At 38.8% G+C, this 16,531-nt stretch overlaps 1 protein-coding gene across 7 annotated transcripts in view; it reads left to right on the forward strand.

The window, feature by feature from the left end:
* kdm6a (lysine (K)-specific demethylase 6A) overlaps nt 1-16,531 on the forward strand; it is a 63,985-nt gene that overhangs the window by 36,304 nt on the left and 11,150 nt on the right. For 3 of the 7 annotated variants that reach the window (XM_067409832.1, XM_067409830.1, XM_067409837.1), the window contains 12 exons: nt 3,051-3,105; nt 3,594-3,628; nt 5,584-5,677; nt 7,267-7,393; nt 8,911-9,009; nt 10,040-10,259; nt 10,562-10,696; nt 11,976-12,116; nt 12,205-12,282; nt 12,393-12,497; nt 12,672-13,058; nt 13,338-14,110. In XM_067409832.1, coding sequence (XP_067265933.1) covers nt 3,051-3,105; nt 3,594-3,628; nt 5,584-5,677; nt 7,267-7,393; nt 8,911-9,009; nt 10,040-10,259; nt 10,562-10,696; nt 11,976-12,116; nt 12,205-12,282; nt 12,393-12,497; nt 12,672-13,058; nt 13,338-14,110 — 2,249 coding nt within the window. Of the gene's footprint in view, nt 1-177; nt 296-3,050; nt 3,106-3,593; nt 3,629-5,583; nt 5,678-7,266; nt 7,394-8,910; nt 9,010-10,039; nt 10,260-10,561; nt 10,697-11,975; nt 12,117-12,204; nt 12,283-12,392; nt 12,498-12,671; nt 13,059-13,337; nt 14,111-16,531 lie in introns of those variants that run through there. The other 4 variants (XM_067409831.1, XM_067409833.1, XM_067409836.1 and 1 more) reach the window with 3 other exon arrangements.

Raw genomic sequence — 16,531 nt, forward strand, 5'->3', positions numbered from 1 at the left:
TTCTGTTTTTTTCATCTTGTTATTTCTCTATTTACTCCTGTCCCTCTGTCCCGATTTCCTGCAGAGAGCGAGAGTGCGAAAGCTTACGGCAGTCGTACGGCAGGAGAGAGCAGCGTGTCATCTCTCAGCTGCTGCCGCTGCTCTCTTGAATAGTAATCAGTATTAGAGAGAGAGACACACTGGTAATCCTTCTGCATTATCTACTTGCCAGTCGAGAGCCATAGAGAGAGAGGGCGCAAACGTGTAGGAAGCAGTTGGTCAATGGAGACCAGCTCAGCACAAAGGGCTTGCTATGGTCAGTAATCCGTGTTTTTGTTTGCTGGAGGATGTCTGTATGAAGCAGATAGGTGTGTGTTTGTATGTTTTCCTTGTTTCGACTGACCGCGGTGATGATTCGTTGGCATGTAAGTGCTGAGATTGTTAAATGTTTTACTTTGAATGGTGATTCATAGCAAAATTTTCTATTAGATACACCATTTTATCATTCCATTATTGTAAAATATGAATTTGTTGTCTCTGTTGGTTATTTCCTGTTAATTTGACTTCAGTGATTTGTATTATACTGGACAGGCAGGCTGTAAATGTGGATTGTTGGAAGTCTTAAGTCCTTTTGTAATCTGTCTCTGAGGTCTGTATGCTGGACATCAGATTCATGACATTGTAATGCATGGCCACGTTCCTCAGTTGTTGCTATGCAGGTGGATGTGTTTCCTCTAGGTACCTCTGTGTTAGGACAGGTTTCAGTGCTTTATTTAATAAGGACCAGAGGCTTTGCTTTTGGGCTGGTTTCTTGGTGACCTGAACAGCTGGTAGTTATTCATGTCCAAGGGTTTGTGATTAGTGTTGTGATCATGCTGCTCACAGAGGGCGTTTCTATGCCCTGCGCTCATCTTAATATACAACAGTAGCTGAACGATGACTGCAAGATTACATCCTCTTGACCTTGCCATGTTTCCTCTCTAATTTGGTAGCTATATATGTGTAAACCATATAAAATAATGGCAGTATAATAATGGCTACCATTTTTCCCACTTTCACATTACCGTAATGCATCATGCATTTTTTTTTTTTTAATTCTTTGCTGTCGTACAAGGAAAATATTGTAATATTTTAAATTCAAATAAGCATAAATGAGAAACTGTACAATCATATTATAATTGTATATATAAAATTATGGTAACACTTTACAGCAAGGTTTCATTTGTTAACATTAGTTAATGCATTAACTAACATGAATTAACAGTGGGCAATATATTTTTACAGCATTTATTAACTTTTGTTAATGTTAGTTCAAAAAATTGTTTGTTAGTTCACGGTGCACTAACTAAGGTTAATATGATATATTATGTTATATATATGTTAATAGATATATTTTATATCTTATCTTGTAACTATATATATATATATATATATATATATATATATATATATATCTTAAATGTATTAGTAAATGTTGAAAGTAGCATTAACTAAAATCATTAAATGCTGTACAAGTATTGTTCGTTTTTAGTTCATGTTAACTAATGTAGTCAGGGCTCGACAATAAGGACTGCCCAATGGCCTGGGGCTAGCGTGAAAGACTCGATCGGGCCAGTGCTGCATCTTCACAGAAGTTGATCATTTAAGCCTTGCCAAATTAAATATTCAAGTGCACAAAGATGCAAAAGTACCCGTGTCTGTCAGTTTGGTATTTGCGCACTATGTAATAAGTTTTGTCTGCTCGAGTGTCATCGTAAACACAGTTGGTTATGTCTTAAGTGAATGTAAACTTGAGAGACACGTCAGTTTAGCACAGAAAGAATAAAAGCATAGTTACTTTTTTATCCACTGTTCTTTGAATTTTCGGTCTACGTCACCGTCTTCTGTGTAAAAGAATACTTCCTCATGTCATCACGGTCAGACGTACGGCTGGATTAGTGTCCCTATTTGCAAACATATTTCATTTGAAGAAGACTTGATTAAATATAAGCGCATACACGGTACTGGTTCATGTTTAGAGCACTGGAGTATGTAAAATATGTCCATAACTTGAAACGCGCTTACTCCAGTCCGTAAATGATCTTTGATCTGCGTTGCGAGCGTTGTTAAATTCATTGCGGCGTTCTGCACAGAAACCGCTCTCATGTGCTCTCATAGACTCTTTTTATAATCAAAAAAATCTGTCTGTACTGTACAATGAATCTCTTATGTCTTGTTTATACTTTGGTTATGATGAAATAATTTGTGAGCATGCAGAACTCGCACTCGCACAAACTTTTGAGTATATTCTCGCTAACTTAAACGCCTCTGATTGGCCATTGCATTCACATTCTCAAACAAGTTTGTGATTGGCTACAATGCTCAATGCTGCTAAAAACTTTCATGCACTTCACAGAGCGCTCTGTCACCTATTACAGCGTACCATATTGACCCGGTACTTGGTACTACCGGTACTGAAGAAAGGCTGGTTATCTTGACCGGTTTTGTAAGAGTCATCCATAAAAATGAAGAGAACCATTGCAAAAAAAACTGCAGTTATTAAACACAGCTGGGGTTCATAAGTCTATGGCCAGTGTCCAAATGTCCAATGATCATTGTCTCACTAGATGTGGAGTCATGGGATAGTTTGATGGATGGAATTGGGATTGAGGTTGTTTTGGGAAAACAGTGATCGATGCATGTCCTGACTTTCTGTCTCTATTTCATAATTACATTTTATAATGATGTAGCTGTATTCAGTCGAATCTTTTTTTTTTTTTTATGGCATTATAACAATGGTCGTTTGTGTTATTATTCCCATATGACTCGTTCCATACTGTTAGATGCAGCAGATTTATTTTTGGACATGCAACTGCATTGGTTGGAAAAGAAACCGCACTTTAATTGTAGCCAATTTCATTGTATTCTTTATGGGATGGATTATGATGTTGGTATTGTTTTTGGATGTAAATATTATTTGGGCATATCCAACAGTAAGACTTCAGAATGACAGTTTGGACAATAAAAATACCCAATTTCTGTGAGTGTTACTAAGTATATCCAGTCTAATCAAACTTCACCTTGTCTTGCAGCATTTTCAACTGGCATTGATTGACTCCACACCCTGCACTTTGTCCAAAGCTGAAAGTAAGTACCCTTCTGAGCTATGTTCATTTTTATTAAATATCCTTTTATTTGCCACTTGCATTCAGTCACATTATGCATGAGGGCTTTTTTAGCATTGAAGACAAAGTGTTGTCTCCTTGATTGAGGATTTCAAAGGAAAAAGGTCAGCACGTCTTTGCGGAGTCTTTCCTCAATTAGATTTTTCCTCTCACCGTCTCCATCCTCCCTGAGACTCCAGTTGCCAGGGAAACAGCATGACTAAATTCAGCCGTGTGTTGCCTTGCATACGGGCAGTAATGACATGCTTGAAGTGCACAAAGGGCAAGCTAATATTCTTCCTTCCCGGTGTCTGTACTCCCATAAGCTTATTAATGCTCAAGCTGAAACAGTGAAGACAAAGAACGCTGGTTTTATTTTTTATTTTTTTTACCTGATATCAGATTTGGATGCACTGATTCTGTCAGAAAAGGATTTCCAGTATTGATGAGTTCCTCTTTTTGCCTCCACAGTTCAGTTCCACATCGCTCATGTATATGAAATTCAGGTGAGTGTTCCCCTTTTTGTAACGTTTTATTAAAAGGTGCAGTTTCACTGACACTCATGTTTTGGGATATAATTTTCTATCTGTCCTGTATGTTAAAAGACTACAACAGTGACTGTTTGCTCTGAGAGACCTTGATTCCTGGAGTCATTTCCCATCTATAGACCTTTAATCAGAGTTGATGCCATATTTAGTTTGAAGAAAATGAAGACAAGGCTATGAGGGATATACAGAGTGTTAAATCTGTGGCAACAAATATTAGGATGGAAAAAATTTTGAAGAAAAATCATTACAATTACACTCAAAAATGGTGTATTGTATTAAATTGACCATGATTCATTTCATTAAACCAGATGTTAGAAGAATTGTATGTTCTTTAATACAAACACTATTGAAGAGAGAGAAAAAAGGAAATAAGGTTTCAGTTACGTCTTGATTTTTTTTTTTTTAAATAACATTTTAATGTAGTAATGTAGTTATTATAATCTTAGGCTGGTAACCCAAAAGTTACGGGTTCGATTCTCAATACTGGCAGGAAACGATGCTGCCCACACTGCTCCGGGTGTGTCCACGGTTTGCAGTGTGTGTGTTCACTACTCACTACTCCTAATGTGTGTGCACTGCATGGGTAAAATGCAGAGTACAAATTTTGTGTATGGATTACTATACTTGGCCTTGACATGTCAATTTCACTTTTCACTTTCAATTTTCTATTGTTTTGTTCTGGGTTTTTTATTTTATTTTTTTCTTTATCAAAATTGAAAACACATGCCATAAAGCAAGGGTGGTGATCTCCGGTCCTGAAAAGCCACTGTCCTGCAAAGTTCAGCTCCCAACACTGATTAAAAACTCACCTGCCTGACCTTGATTAGCTTGGTCAAGTGTGTTTGATTAGGGCTGAAGCAAAACTCTGCAGGAATGTGGCTCTCCAGGACCGACTTACGCCAACTCTACCATAAAGCATTGCAAATGTAACCAAATCCTACAAGTCCTACTTGCCGTTATCACAGTTTTTATGCTAAAATCGGCTTCTCTGATTAGTAAATCGTGCGACTTCTACTTCACTTGGATTTTGGCAATTTAAATATGATTTTAAAAACTCCCAGCACCCTGCTGTTGTGGTCTAAAGGCATTGTAAATGACTGATTGTAAAGGAAGCAGACCCTAGAGCTGACAGTGCAGTGTTGTTGGTCCTGGGGTTTTCTCCTGAAAAACTCATTGATGGATTTGCTTCTAGGATGCAACCTTGACCGGTTGTGTGTACAGCCGACCAGTCACCACATTGCCCTCCCATTTTTGCTTCAAATTACCTTTTAGTTATCTCTGTTATGACTGACAGACTCTTGTCACACAGTCAGTCCTCTCTATTCAGCTCTGATAGTTCTTATCCACCTGGTCTTATATTGAATTCAATTTTAATACAATTGTATTAAATCATACAGATTTTTAAACTTTGCTATGAGCAATGACTGCTGCATTAACCAGCCAACCAACACCCATGTTTTACAATGGGTTAATTTTATTGTCCACCACACACAGAGGAGATTGCTTTCATGTTGTTAGACCCAGGTGTGTTTGGAGTCTTGTTGCTCCGGTTGGTCAGCTATGGTGGTCAACCATCAGCTCCAACAAAGATCTGTGTCAAGGTCGCTAAGAAAAAACAAACACTTATTCTGAGAGGGATTCTCAAGTTACACTGATACAGAGCATGTCTGTGTTTGTCTGACTTGTTAAGTCTCGTCTGGCCTGGAGTGACCCTCCCCCCGCGTCTGTCTGTGTGTTTGTCTGTCTCCTCCTGCGTCCCTGTGTCTGGCCTGGTCAGTGTCCAGTGTATTTCCTCTCTTCCTGAGACCGTACATTGTGGTCAGTCTGACGAGGCCCTTTGTGTTAAACCAGAGGGGCCATAAAAGCGCAGACCCTTTTGTCTGTTAAAACATCTCTCCTCTCTCTGTCTGCAGAAGAAATACCGCATCGCAAAGGAAGCTTACGAGAGTCTGTTACAAACAGAGAATCTCCCTGCACAGGTGAAGGCAACTACGCTCCAACAATTAGGTGAGTGTGTTTTACTTGCTTCCTGCTTCACAGGGTTGTCACAGTAATGGACTACCTGGGAATATCAGGGAATTTGAGATTTGCATGCCTGGATAATATGTAAGATAATGTATTAAAGTCATGGAAAAGCCATGATTTCTGTCATCAGATATTTTTCTAGTTATGCTCTCCTATTAAATATTTCATCAACTGGAAATTACTCTTAAGTGAGTGCAGTGTTCATTACATGATTTTAAAAATCCATATTCAGTAATTACAAACTGCTGGGAAAGTTACGATAATTCATTGGTCAATATGTAAGGGAACTAGGGCTTTATTTTCAATAGTATGTTTCTTATGTATATTTGTTGTTTGCTGTGATTTTGAGCTAGTCAAAGAATGAAATCTGCAGTTATTCTGCACAGATTTTATACAAAATATGGGTTTGAATGTGGTAAAAGCAAGACCGTCTTGTTAGTAACGTTAAACAACTGTTTAAAAAAAAAAAGTATGTAAATGACTGGTATTTAAATTTTTGGTATTCTGTACAGCTGTCTTTGAAATTCAGCAACCTCGATTTTGATTTTGTGTAATGAGGCTTATTTTAAAATATCTGTAAAACCTTTAAAGTAAGAATATGGCAGGGTTTTGAATAACCTTTTGGTTTAGATAATAGTTCATCATAATACATTCAGACAATCTACACTAAGGTATTGCATCATGCTGTCTCCCCAAAAGATGTTAGTGGTGTTCTCAATAACACCATCCCCAAATGTACTGTCCAGGTTTTCTCAAATGTGTCCCAGTTCTCCGGGGTGTGCAAATTTGCCAGATGCAAGTGCTAATGTTAAATGTGCAAATTGCTTTTGGGATGCTGTTGTGTGGTTAGAAATCTGAGCTAAGGCCATACTGTAAACTGGCACCAATGAGCAAAGCACTCCAGGATGGGACTGTCTGTAAGGTACTTTGGGTAGAAAGCATCAATAAGTAATAGAAAATTAATTTAAATAATTGGTGCAGTGGTAAGTTGTGAATCCTCAAACACCAGCTCCTCGTCAAGCTTCTTTTTTTTTTTTTTTACAAGTCCAAAAAGAAAGCAAAAAAAACAGCTGCCATAAAACCATTGCCACGTTGCCCCTGCAATTGTCGGCAATGGTCTGGTTGCTGTAGTAACGGGTCCCGGGTGCAGGCGCTTGCCACAGGTGTTAAGAGCTCGGCTGGGATCAGTGCCTAGGAGAAGCCAGGCCACATGGGGGAAGTTCTTTGTCTGCACACTGTCTCGTTCTTCTTAACAACCTCTGGCTGGGTGGGAATTGAGAGGAGAGGGGCTGTTTGGACAGAGCCATATCTTCTGGGACCTTTTGAAGCTGCTGGTGGTAGAAGAAACCACCCCCCGATCCTACCAACTCAACCTTATCTCCCCACCCTACCCTGAAGACAACAAGCACAAACCATTTGCTCCTTTATTAAGCGCCAGTGTAACAGCCTCCACAGCACACACTGTGGCTTAGTGTTGGGGGAGAGAGTGTTCAGTTATTGATGGTGTTCCAGTTGTTTTGTTGAGAATGCAGTTTTTGATTTAATCCTCATGTTTCCCATCGTTCCCTCAGGCTGGATGCATCACACAGTCGAACAGTTGGGAGATAAAGCCAACAAGAACAGCTATGCTATTCAGTGTCTGCAGAAGTCCCTAGAAGCAGACCCCAATTCGGGACAGTCTTGGTACTTCCTGGGCAGGTAAGCAAAGAAATTTACGTCTTGTATGTCATGTCTGATTTAAAATTAAATTCCTCTTCCACAGATTAGTGTTTTTTTGTGTGTGTGTGTGTGTGTGTGTGTGTGTGTGTGTGTGTGTGTGTGTGTGTGTGTGTGTGTGTGTGTGTGTGTGTGTGTGTGTGTGTGTGTGTGTGTGTGTGTGTGTGTGTGTGTGTGTGTGTGTGTGTGTGTGTGGCATTAATCAGAATATTAGTTTTTTGTTGTCTGATATTTGACCAAACTTTTTTGCTTGTGTCCTGAAGTAATCATGGCTAATTATTAGGGCTGTGAATTTAACATGTTAGTTAGATTAATTAATTATGGAAAAAACAATGCGTTAAAATTTAACACATTTAACGCACTTGCCCCGCCCCCAGACCTACATAGGTCATCTGACATTACATACAGTTGACTAATGATGAATATGATGCAGGGCAACAGCTTACTGCATAATAAAGCCTATAGAATACAGTTAGAATGTCCATAAAATTGAAGATATGAAAGGCGCAAGGTGATGGATTTGAACTCTTTGAAACGTACAACAACACCAGTAAGATCAGAACATTCACATGAGATTCACGCATGAGTTTTGTGGAGAGATTCGTGCTGCAAGTTACATTGATGCGCTCTCGACATGCGTCATAAAAAAAATCCAAAGTAACTGCCTCAAGTAAACTATCAAAATGAAAAGAATGTCACATCTGAATGCTGCAGTTTTTATTTTTTATTATTGGTTAAAATAAATGGAGAATATCTCATGTTTTTCCATGGGTGTTCAGCACCTATATAGCCTGTAGGTCATGATAGGCTATAGTTAACAAGTTTGTGAATATTTTGAATAAAAATATAAAAATGAAATAAGTGATGCATCTGTCAAACAGCACAATTTTGCCAGCGTTACATGTCATTTGTGAATTAATTTAATAAACTTAGTAACCTAGCTTTATTGTTAACCTTCAGTAAATTAACTTCTCTAAGAAAATTATTAATAAAACATCGATTGACCATATGTTTACTTTCAATTGAATATTTTCATATTGATAAAAAAAAAAATATAGGTCACGCTAAAATTTAAATTTACTTAACCTCATTGTCCAAAAGTTTGTGTAGCCTAAAATTCTATGGTGAATCAAATTAAATATTTTTTTCTTTCTTTCTTATTCATTCATTTTTGTAATGTCTATTTGATGCTTTACAAAATAATGACTTACAAATTATCTTTTGGGAAATAATTTCTCAGCCAAATTTAATGTACAATAATTTGAATAATAATTCAATAAGTATTTAATAAAACAAGTTCCTTTTTAGTTACTGATGCTCAAACTGTAGAGCAACGCGATTAAATGTAATTATTAAAACCAGTATAATTTGCTTTGGATATAAGTGTGTCAAATGAATAAACATATAATTAGTAATTTAAGTAATTATATCAAATGTAAAGTCTACACCTCATGTGCTTTAAAGTGTCTGGATTTGATTTGTCTATGCTTGTAATGCAGGTGCTACTCAAGTATTGGGAAGGTCCAAGATGCGTTCATATCTTACCGACAGTCTATTGATAAGTCTGAGGCCAGTGCAGACACATGGTGCTCAATTGGGTAAGCTCTTAATGATCATTGTTTATTAGGTTAACGCTGCCAAAGTTCATGTGAAAGATATGAACTGTTGTTTCATACTGTTAAGGCCGAAGAACGCACTGATGTGGGCTCATTTCGAACAAAATCAGGCCAGAGCGAAGTTCGTTTAGAGTTCATTTTGGGAGTTTGAAACAGCTTGCCAAAGCGACGTTTCCAGTAAAGTTTGTTACGGCTGGTAAACACCTTTTGTACTGTATATATGACATGACGTGACATGACTAGTGTTGTCAAAAGTACCAACATTTTAAAAACATGCTGAGCAGATTCGTAAACGCCTCTGATTGGACATTGTGTTCACGTGCTCATCATATATGTCTGTGATTGGCTACAATGGTCAACGCTTCAAAAAAATGTTGTAAATAGACATCAATGACGCTCCTCCCTGAGTGCTTACACAGATACACACAGGAGCGTTTGAACGCAAGCGTCTATCAGTGGACCGCTGATAGACACCTGCTTTCAAAAGCCCCCTCTCCCGCTTTCAAAACGTGTTCAAATTCAAACACTCCCATGCTTTGATCATTGTAGCCAATCACAGACCTATCGGATGAGCATGTGAACTCAACAGACGAGAAAGTCTAATCTTCTCAACAGTGCTCAAAGTGTCACATTTTTAAAATTTCAGTACCGACTTTACTAGAGTGCCGAATTGCATAGCTCGTGCAAACACATCCATGTTAATATGATGCTTTTATTGTGCTTAATTTAAAAAATGCTTGCTGTTTTCTCAATTTTGTTGTTTATTTTGTTATCAAAAGGAAAGCACGCAGCACATATTTACATATTCATCTAAACGGGGCAGCATCGGATGTTAGCTAACAGTATACCGCTGGTTATGTATTTCGAACTTCGTTTTACCCCTAAGAAAAGAACAAAAAAGAACTTCACCATGAGTATATCGGGGTCTTTACATTATCATGTGGCAGCTAGTTAGTAACCGGCTGTTTGTTCTGCTTTGCTTTTTTGACCCCTCTTCTCTGCTGTGCTGCAGTGTGTTGTACCAGCAGCAGAACCAGCCGATGGATGCACTGCAGGCATATATCTGTGCAGTGCAGCTGGACCACAGCCATGCGGCTGCCTGGATGGACCTGGGCACGCTGTACGAGTCCTGCAACCAGCCGCAGGATGCCATCAAGTGCTACATCAATGCCACATGCAGCAAGTCCTGCAGTAACATCCCAGCTTTAACCGCTCGCATTAAATGCCTCCAGGTAGAGAGAGTGCTTGCACGTGACATTATCAGGAGAGGAAATGTACACGTTTCATTTTAACATACCTGTCATTTTGTTACTTTTTTTTCTTTTTTTTTTTTTTGAAAACAAATTGTGTACATTGTTTGTTTTTTGAGTTACTTCTTGTTTTGAGTTGAGTCACGTCCCTGTGTCTGACATACTATACACCGAGAATGAAATGAGTCATTTTCATCTGTGATTTGATGCATTACCACCATTGCATTGACTCAAGCTTAGCCGAATCCGACATTGAACATGTTTTCTGCGCAATCTTTTTCTAGGCTCAGTTGTGTAATCTTCAGCAAGGTAGTTTACCAAGTAAAAGTAAAATGCTCCCTAGTATTGAGGAGGCGTGGAGCCTACCAATCCCAGCAGAGCTCACCTCCAGACAGGGAGCGCTCAACACAACACAACAGGTGAGAACAGATCAGCTAGACAAGCCAGTAGAAACTATTACACCATCTAATGGTTTAGACTTATAAAAATGTTGTTAGTGGTAGCTTGGATATTGTAGCGTTTTAAAGGAATTTTTGGGGTTCAGTACAGGTTGAGCTTGATGTCATTTACCACAGAAACAATTTAAACTTATTTTATCATTTTTAAAAAGTAAATGTTGCTGTTAAAATAGTTCAAAAGTTTGGTATTAGTAAAAATTATTTTTATTTTTATTCACCAAGGATGCATTGACTTTATCAAAAGAGACAGTAAAGACATTTATAGTGTTACAAAAGTTTTATGTTTCAGATAAAATCTGTTGTTTTAAGCTTTCTATTCATCAAAAATCATGGAAAAAATGTATCTGTTTCAACAAAAATATTAAGCAGCACAACCATTTTCAACATTTATAATCAGTGTTTTTTGATCGTATTAGAATGATTCTGAACATTTAAGGAGCTTGTGACACTGAAGACTGGAGTAATGGGTGCTGAAATATTATATATATATATAGTAATATAATATAAATTCTTTAAAATTATAACAATATTTGGCAATATTACTGTTTTTACAATAAAGAGACTTCTTTTAAAACCTTAAAAAAAATCTTACTGACCACAAACTTTTGAACGGTAGTGTATGACTGTACATTTGAGACCGTTGAATCAATAGAGGCACATAATAATGTTTATAATACTCAATGAGATGTATAAATAAATAATAGCAATCTCCACAGATCTGTCACGTAACAAATGCAGTCATTGAGCTTAGCTTGTATTGAACCTATAACATTCCTTTAATGAAACATCAAAATGTGTGGTAAGGCCTGACTTCATGATTAAGTACCACTAAAAGGTCCTTAATTTCCAGTCATGCAGAACAATGTTGTTAACATTGATTCTGGAGAATAATCTTAAACTGCTAAGGTTTAAAGTTATTTCCTCTAGTTCATTAGATCATAGCACTCATCAGCACACATCATCCTTTGTTTCAACGTATTTGTCACTAATTTTGGAAAGCCATTTAAATCTTCAAAAATGTCATATATTTAACTGATATAATTGAGAGTGAGAAAGGTGGCATAAACTTTCTTGTCTGCCTTTTTGCTTATTGTCTTAGGGAGTGGTTTGACACTGACAATAATCAATACCAAAGTTTCAAACAGTGGTGCAGAACAAAAAAAAAAAAAAACATTTGGGTTACTTTAGTGAAATGTTTGTGCAGTTGTCCTAGCTGCAATTCTTTATCTGTTGCCTATAGCAGACCACCTGCAAAGCTCATCAGAGCAATGAAGCCCAGTCCCAAATCCCAGGCCAGTCTCTTCCTCCTCATATGCTCTCTGACCAGACAGATGACCAGTCCAGCCCAGCCAAAAGAAAGAGGATCGCTAGTCCAGCCAGGGTACTGAGGGACAGCATTTTAGTTTGTTTAATCTATTACAACTGACAGGACATTTTTGATTTTATGATTTTTTTCGTCTCGCCATCAGAGTTCACCTGATTCCTGGGCAAATGATCCAGGTCATCATCAAGTTCCCAACTGGAGTTTAACCCCACAGAAACTTCAGGTCGGCAGATTCAAATTTTATATCTGTTTTTTTTTTTTTTTTTTTTATGTGATTTTATGTATTTTTTAGAACTGGTGCTAAACTATTTATTGTGTGGTTGGTTTCCACAGCTTCTAGAACAGTTACGGACCAACAGGGCCAATCTAAAGCCAATGCAGTTGCAGATGCTGGAACAGTTGGAAAAGCAGCTCAGTCAAATGCAACAGAATCAGCAGGTATGGATCATTTATAGTGGCACAAAGCAGAATGCAAACTTTGAGAAAGGCTAGAGGTAGCATTTGTAAAAGTGAAATCATGATTGTCCCCTCTCTAGCCTTCATCTCTTTATTTTACTGAGATTTTATTATTGATGAAGGTGCCTTGCCTAACACTCTTGCTCTCCCCAACAGATGAGGCTGAATTCTATGGGTCAGATACGACCCAATGTGTCCAACGGTCCTGTAGCCGACTCCTCACTGCCTATGAAATCTAATTCCACATCGTCCCCTCACCATCCACACATCGCTCTTTCTCGCACACCTTCTGGCCACTCACGATGCGCTGCTCAGCCAATAGCCAACGGACCTGTCCCTGCAAGCCCCACCCCATGCAGCACAGCTGGAAACCTGGGTAACACAGATGCCGTCTCTGTGGGCAATAATCACCTCCCAGGATTGAGGAGCAACGGAAACGTGCCTTACTTGCGGCAAAACGCACTACCTCAGAACTGCACAACCCCCACCAGCAGCAGCATGGATGGTGAACCGTGGAAAAGCCAACACATCAACTCCACTCAGGTAAGATTAAATATCCTAGCCGATATAATAAAATAAAAATATTTTTATGGAAACAGTGATACTTTTTCAGGATTCTTTAAATAGATTGAAAAAATAGAATTTTTAAAAATTGAAATAGAATTTTTGTGCAGTAATGTAAAAGTTTTTACTTTCACTTTTAATCAGTTTAATGCATCCTTGCTTAATAGAAGTATTAATCTTACTGACCCCAAACAGTACAGTATGAAAAGTTGAATAACATGCACTCCTTAATCTAGCATTTCCTTATTCTTTTTGCAGGGGCTTCAGAAAAGTCCAGGTTCGTATTCCGCAGGTCCTAACAGTGAGCAGCCTTTCTCTTCCGCTGGAACTTCCCAGCCTACCCCGGCAGCCGGCACTGGCGTTCCAAATCAGGTCGGACGTTCGGCCACAGCCAGCGACACGTTAGCGCAGGAGGCCAGTCACAATCACCTCCCCTCCCCTAGCTCCCCTCACTCTGCTACCTCAGGTGGACAGCAAGGCATGGTGCACACCAAAGAGAGCAAGCCTTCAGGAAACGGGCATTCCGCAGGGACGCCTAACAGCACTGCCACTGCAGAAGGACTGCCTAATCATGTCCATCAGGGCCAGGCAGACGCTGCTGGGGCGAAACCCTGCTCACCAGGTGTACTTAGTTCAGACAATCCTCAGCTCTCTGCCTTGTTGATTGGAAAAGCCAATGATAGTAATAATAGTAATGGCGGTGGGTTGGCGGCTGCCGGCACAAAGGTTAACAACGTTCACCCGAGTCTGCACCCAGGGCTTAAGGCGCAGGAAAACTCAGTGGCCTCCTCTCCGTGTTCTGCCATGTCCACGGCCACACCATCACCCAAATCTGCAGACCATCACAGCACTCAGAACAGTGTTAACAGCCTTAACAGCCCCACACTCAATGGCAAAGGTCTGGAGGACTCTCAGAGCCCCCTGAAGGTGGCATCTCCGCTGGTTTGTCGGAAACCGTCGCCTCCCTCGTTCGCCCCGTGGTCCTCTGTTTCCATCTACCCCAGCTCCAGTGATGTGCTCAAAGCATGCAGGTAAGTGACTTCTTCCTGTATGCAGCTAGTTGTTAGAATTCTAGGTAGATATTTTCTTTTTCACTGCCGCTCTTTTATTTTTTATTTGTTTTTTATTATTGATGTCTTCAGCCACCTGAGTGCAGGATTACCTTTTTTTTTCTTGCTTGCATGCAAATGACACACCCAGACGACATCCTCACTCTCTATGATCTAATACAGAGGTTTTCAAAGTGTGTGACGAGCATGTCAGGGGAGGCGCAGAGTTTTGCAGGGTGATATGGCAGACAAATCTATAAAGATTATCTGTATGGAAATATATTTGTGCAGCGCAGAACTGAACACGATAGAGCTGCAAAGAAACATTGAATGAGAAGAAGAACTGGTGTGCTTGATGATGAGTTATTAAAAGCACAATAAACCATGAAAGAGAACTGAATTCAATTGATCTGGGAAATGCTAACGTTAGCCTGCTAGCATTGAAAAGCATATGTCCCACCCCCCTTCAAATCACCTTCCAAAACACATGAACACACACACACACACAACTGCTCTCTGCAACATGTCACAAGACTGCGTTAAACTACGTCTTGTCTCAAAGCATGTCACTTTACAATAATAATGAATGTAAACAACTTGGAGAGCTTGTAGCTAGTGCTGGGCGGTTTGACCCAAAATCTGTGTCTGTTTTTCTGGCGGTTTCATATATAAGTAGGCTATATTTTTACTGTGCAATTTCTGTAATTTCAACGAAGAACTTTTGAGTTTGTTTTAATAAACAGTGTTATTATTATTATGATTATTCTCTATTAATCGAAGTACACTTGATTGGACAATAGTAGGCTATGTTTCTGTTATTTCAAGTTATACTGAACTTTTATTTTGACAGGTCGTGAAGACCTTTGACTTCCTGGGTATATGATACGACAAATGTCGATAGCTTTCTCAAACGGTGTAATGTTCATAAAGTGACTCTAAGAGCAGCTCTGCAGAAGAAGTTCATGTACAGTGAGTGAGACAGCAGACTCATTTATAAAGGCTTCAGATTTCAATAGCAGTCATTTTTAGCATTAATGTTCACAGACAGTAGTCCGTATCGATGTCTGATTAATTGTGCAGCCCTACTTTTGATTTATTCATCCAAAAATTGTCAAATTCTGTGACATTCCACTTTATACAGTAAGTTCTTGTGACTGGATTCCATGATTTCATCCATGTTTTCTGCATCACGGAAATCATATGGCTCTACGTGGTATTTGCAGTATTAAGGGAGTTTTGTGAGGTATTTATTGTTGTATTATAAAGTTGTTTCCATTATTGTAAGAAGGGTATGCAGTTAATAAAAGTCTGAACTCTACATAGTGCTTCATGGCCATTGAATAGATACAGCAGCTGTTTCAGCTACACACTGGTATGGCGGTTTTTGAAAAATACATATCGGTCTCAAAATTGAAACCGGTATACCATATGAACCGGGAGACTTGCATCAGTATAACGAAAAATGATCCTGTAGAGAATCACCTATTGCACCTTTAATACTAATCATTAGGGGTGGAACAGTTCAGAGTACTCACGGTTCGGTTTTTATCACGGTTTTAGGGTCACGGTTTCGGTACGGTTTCAGTAAAAGATAAAGAAAAGAAAAATAAATAATCTAACTACAAGAGTTGACATAAATAAATACATGAGCGCTAAGATGAAATAAAATAAACAATGCTTTACAGTAGGGCTGGGCGATTCATCAAAAATTAATTGAAACCGAAATTCATAATCTCTAACCAATGTAATTTTCCCATGTCGATTATTTCTGTTTTTTAATCCTGTTAATATTTCCCCCTTAAAAACATACTACTGCATGTGTAGCCACGTGACTCTACCCCATCCAGTACACACGCAGGTGAACGGCGAGTCAACACACAGAGAACGCGTAAGCGTTGAGCCTCGGTCTTCACTAAACTTTGTCAGTTGCATGTGTTTTAAGGTCTGCCATTTTGGACATTCAAGCAATTTAGACGATCAGATGTGTATTATATCGAGCTACAGTACTCGCGCAGTTGCATTGTGGCACGAACACTCATACAAACAGTAGCTGCACAAAACGTGAAGATCACGCGCACTGAGAGGAGCAGAAACTAGCGCTGTCCAGAAATTTATCACTAAAGTAGATTAGAAACTCAAAAGTTGTTATAGCATGTATTTGTCTACTTTTTCACAAGATGCAATACAAGTCTAAGGTGTCCCCTGAATGCGTCTGTGAAGTTTCAGCTCAAAGTACCCCATAGATTTTTTTTATTATTAAATTTTTTAACTGCCTATTTTGGGGCATAATTAAATATGCGCCGATTCAGTGTGCGTCCCCTTTAAATGCTTGCGCTCCGCGCCCCCAAGCTCGCAACTCTATAATACATTGCATAAACAAAGTTCACACAGCTAATATAAACC

Source organism: Chanodichthys erythropterus, chromosome 14 (assembly GCF_024489055.1).
Source record: "Chanodichthys erythropterus isolate Z2021 chromosome 14, ASM2448905v1, whole genome shotgun sequence".
NCBI lineage: Eukaryota > Metazoa > Chordata > Actinopteri > Cypriniformes > Xenocyprididae > Chanodichthys > Chanodichthys erythropterus.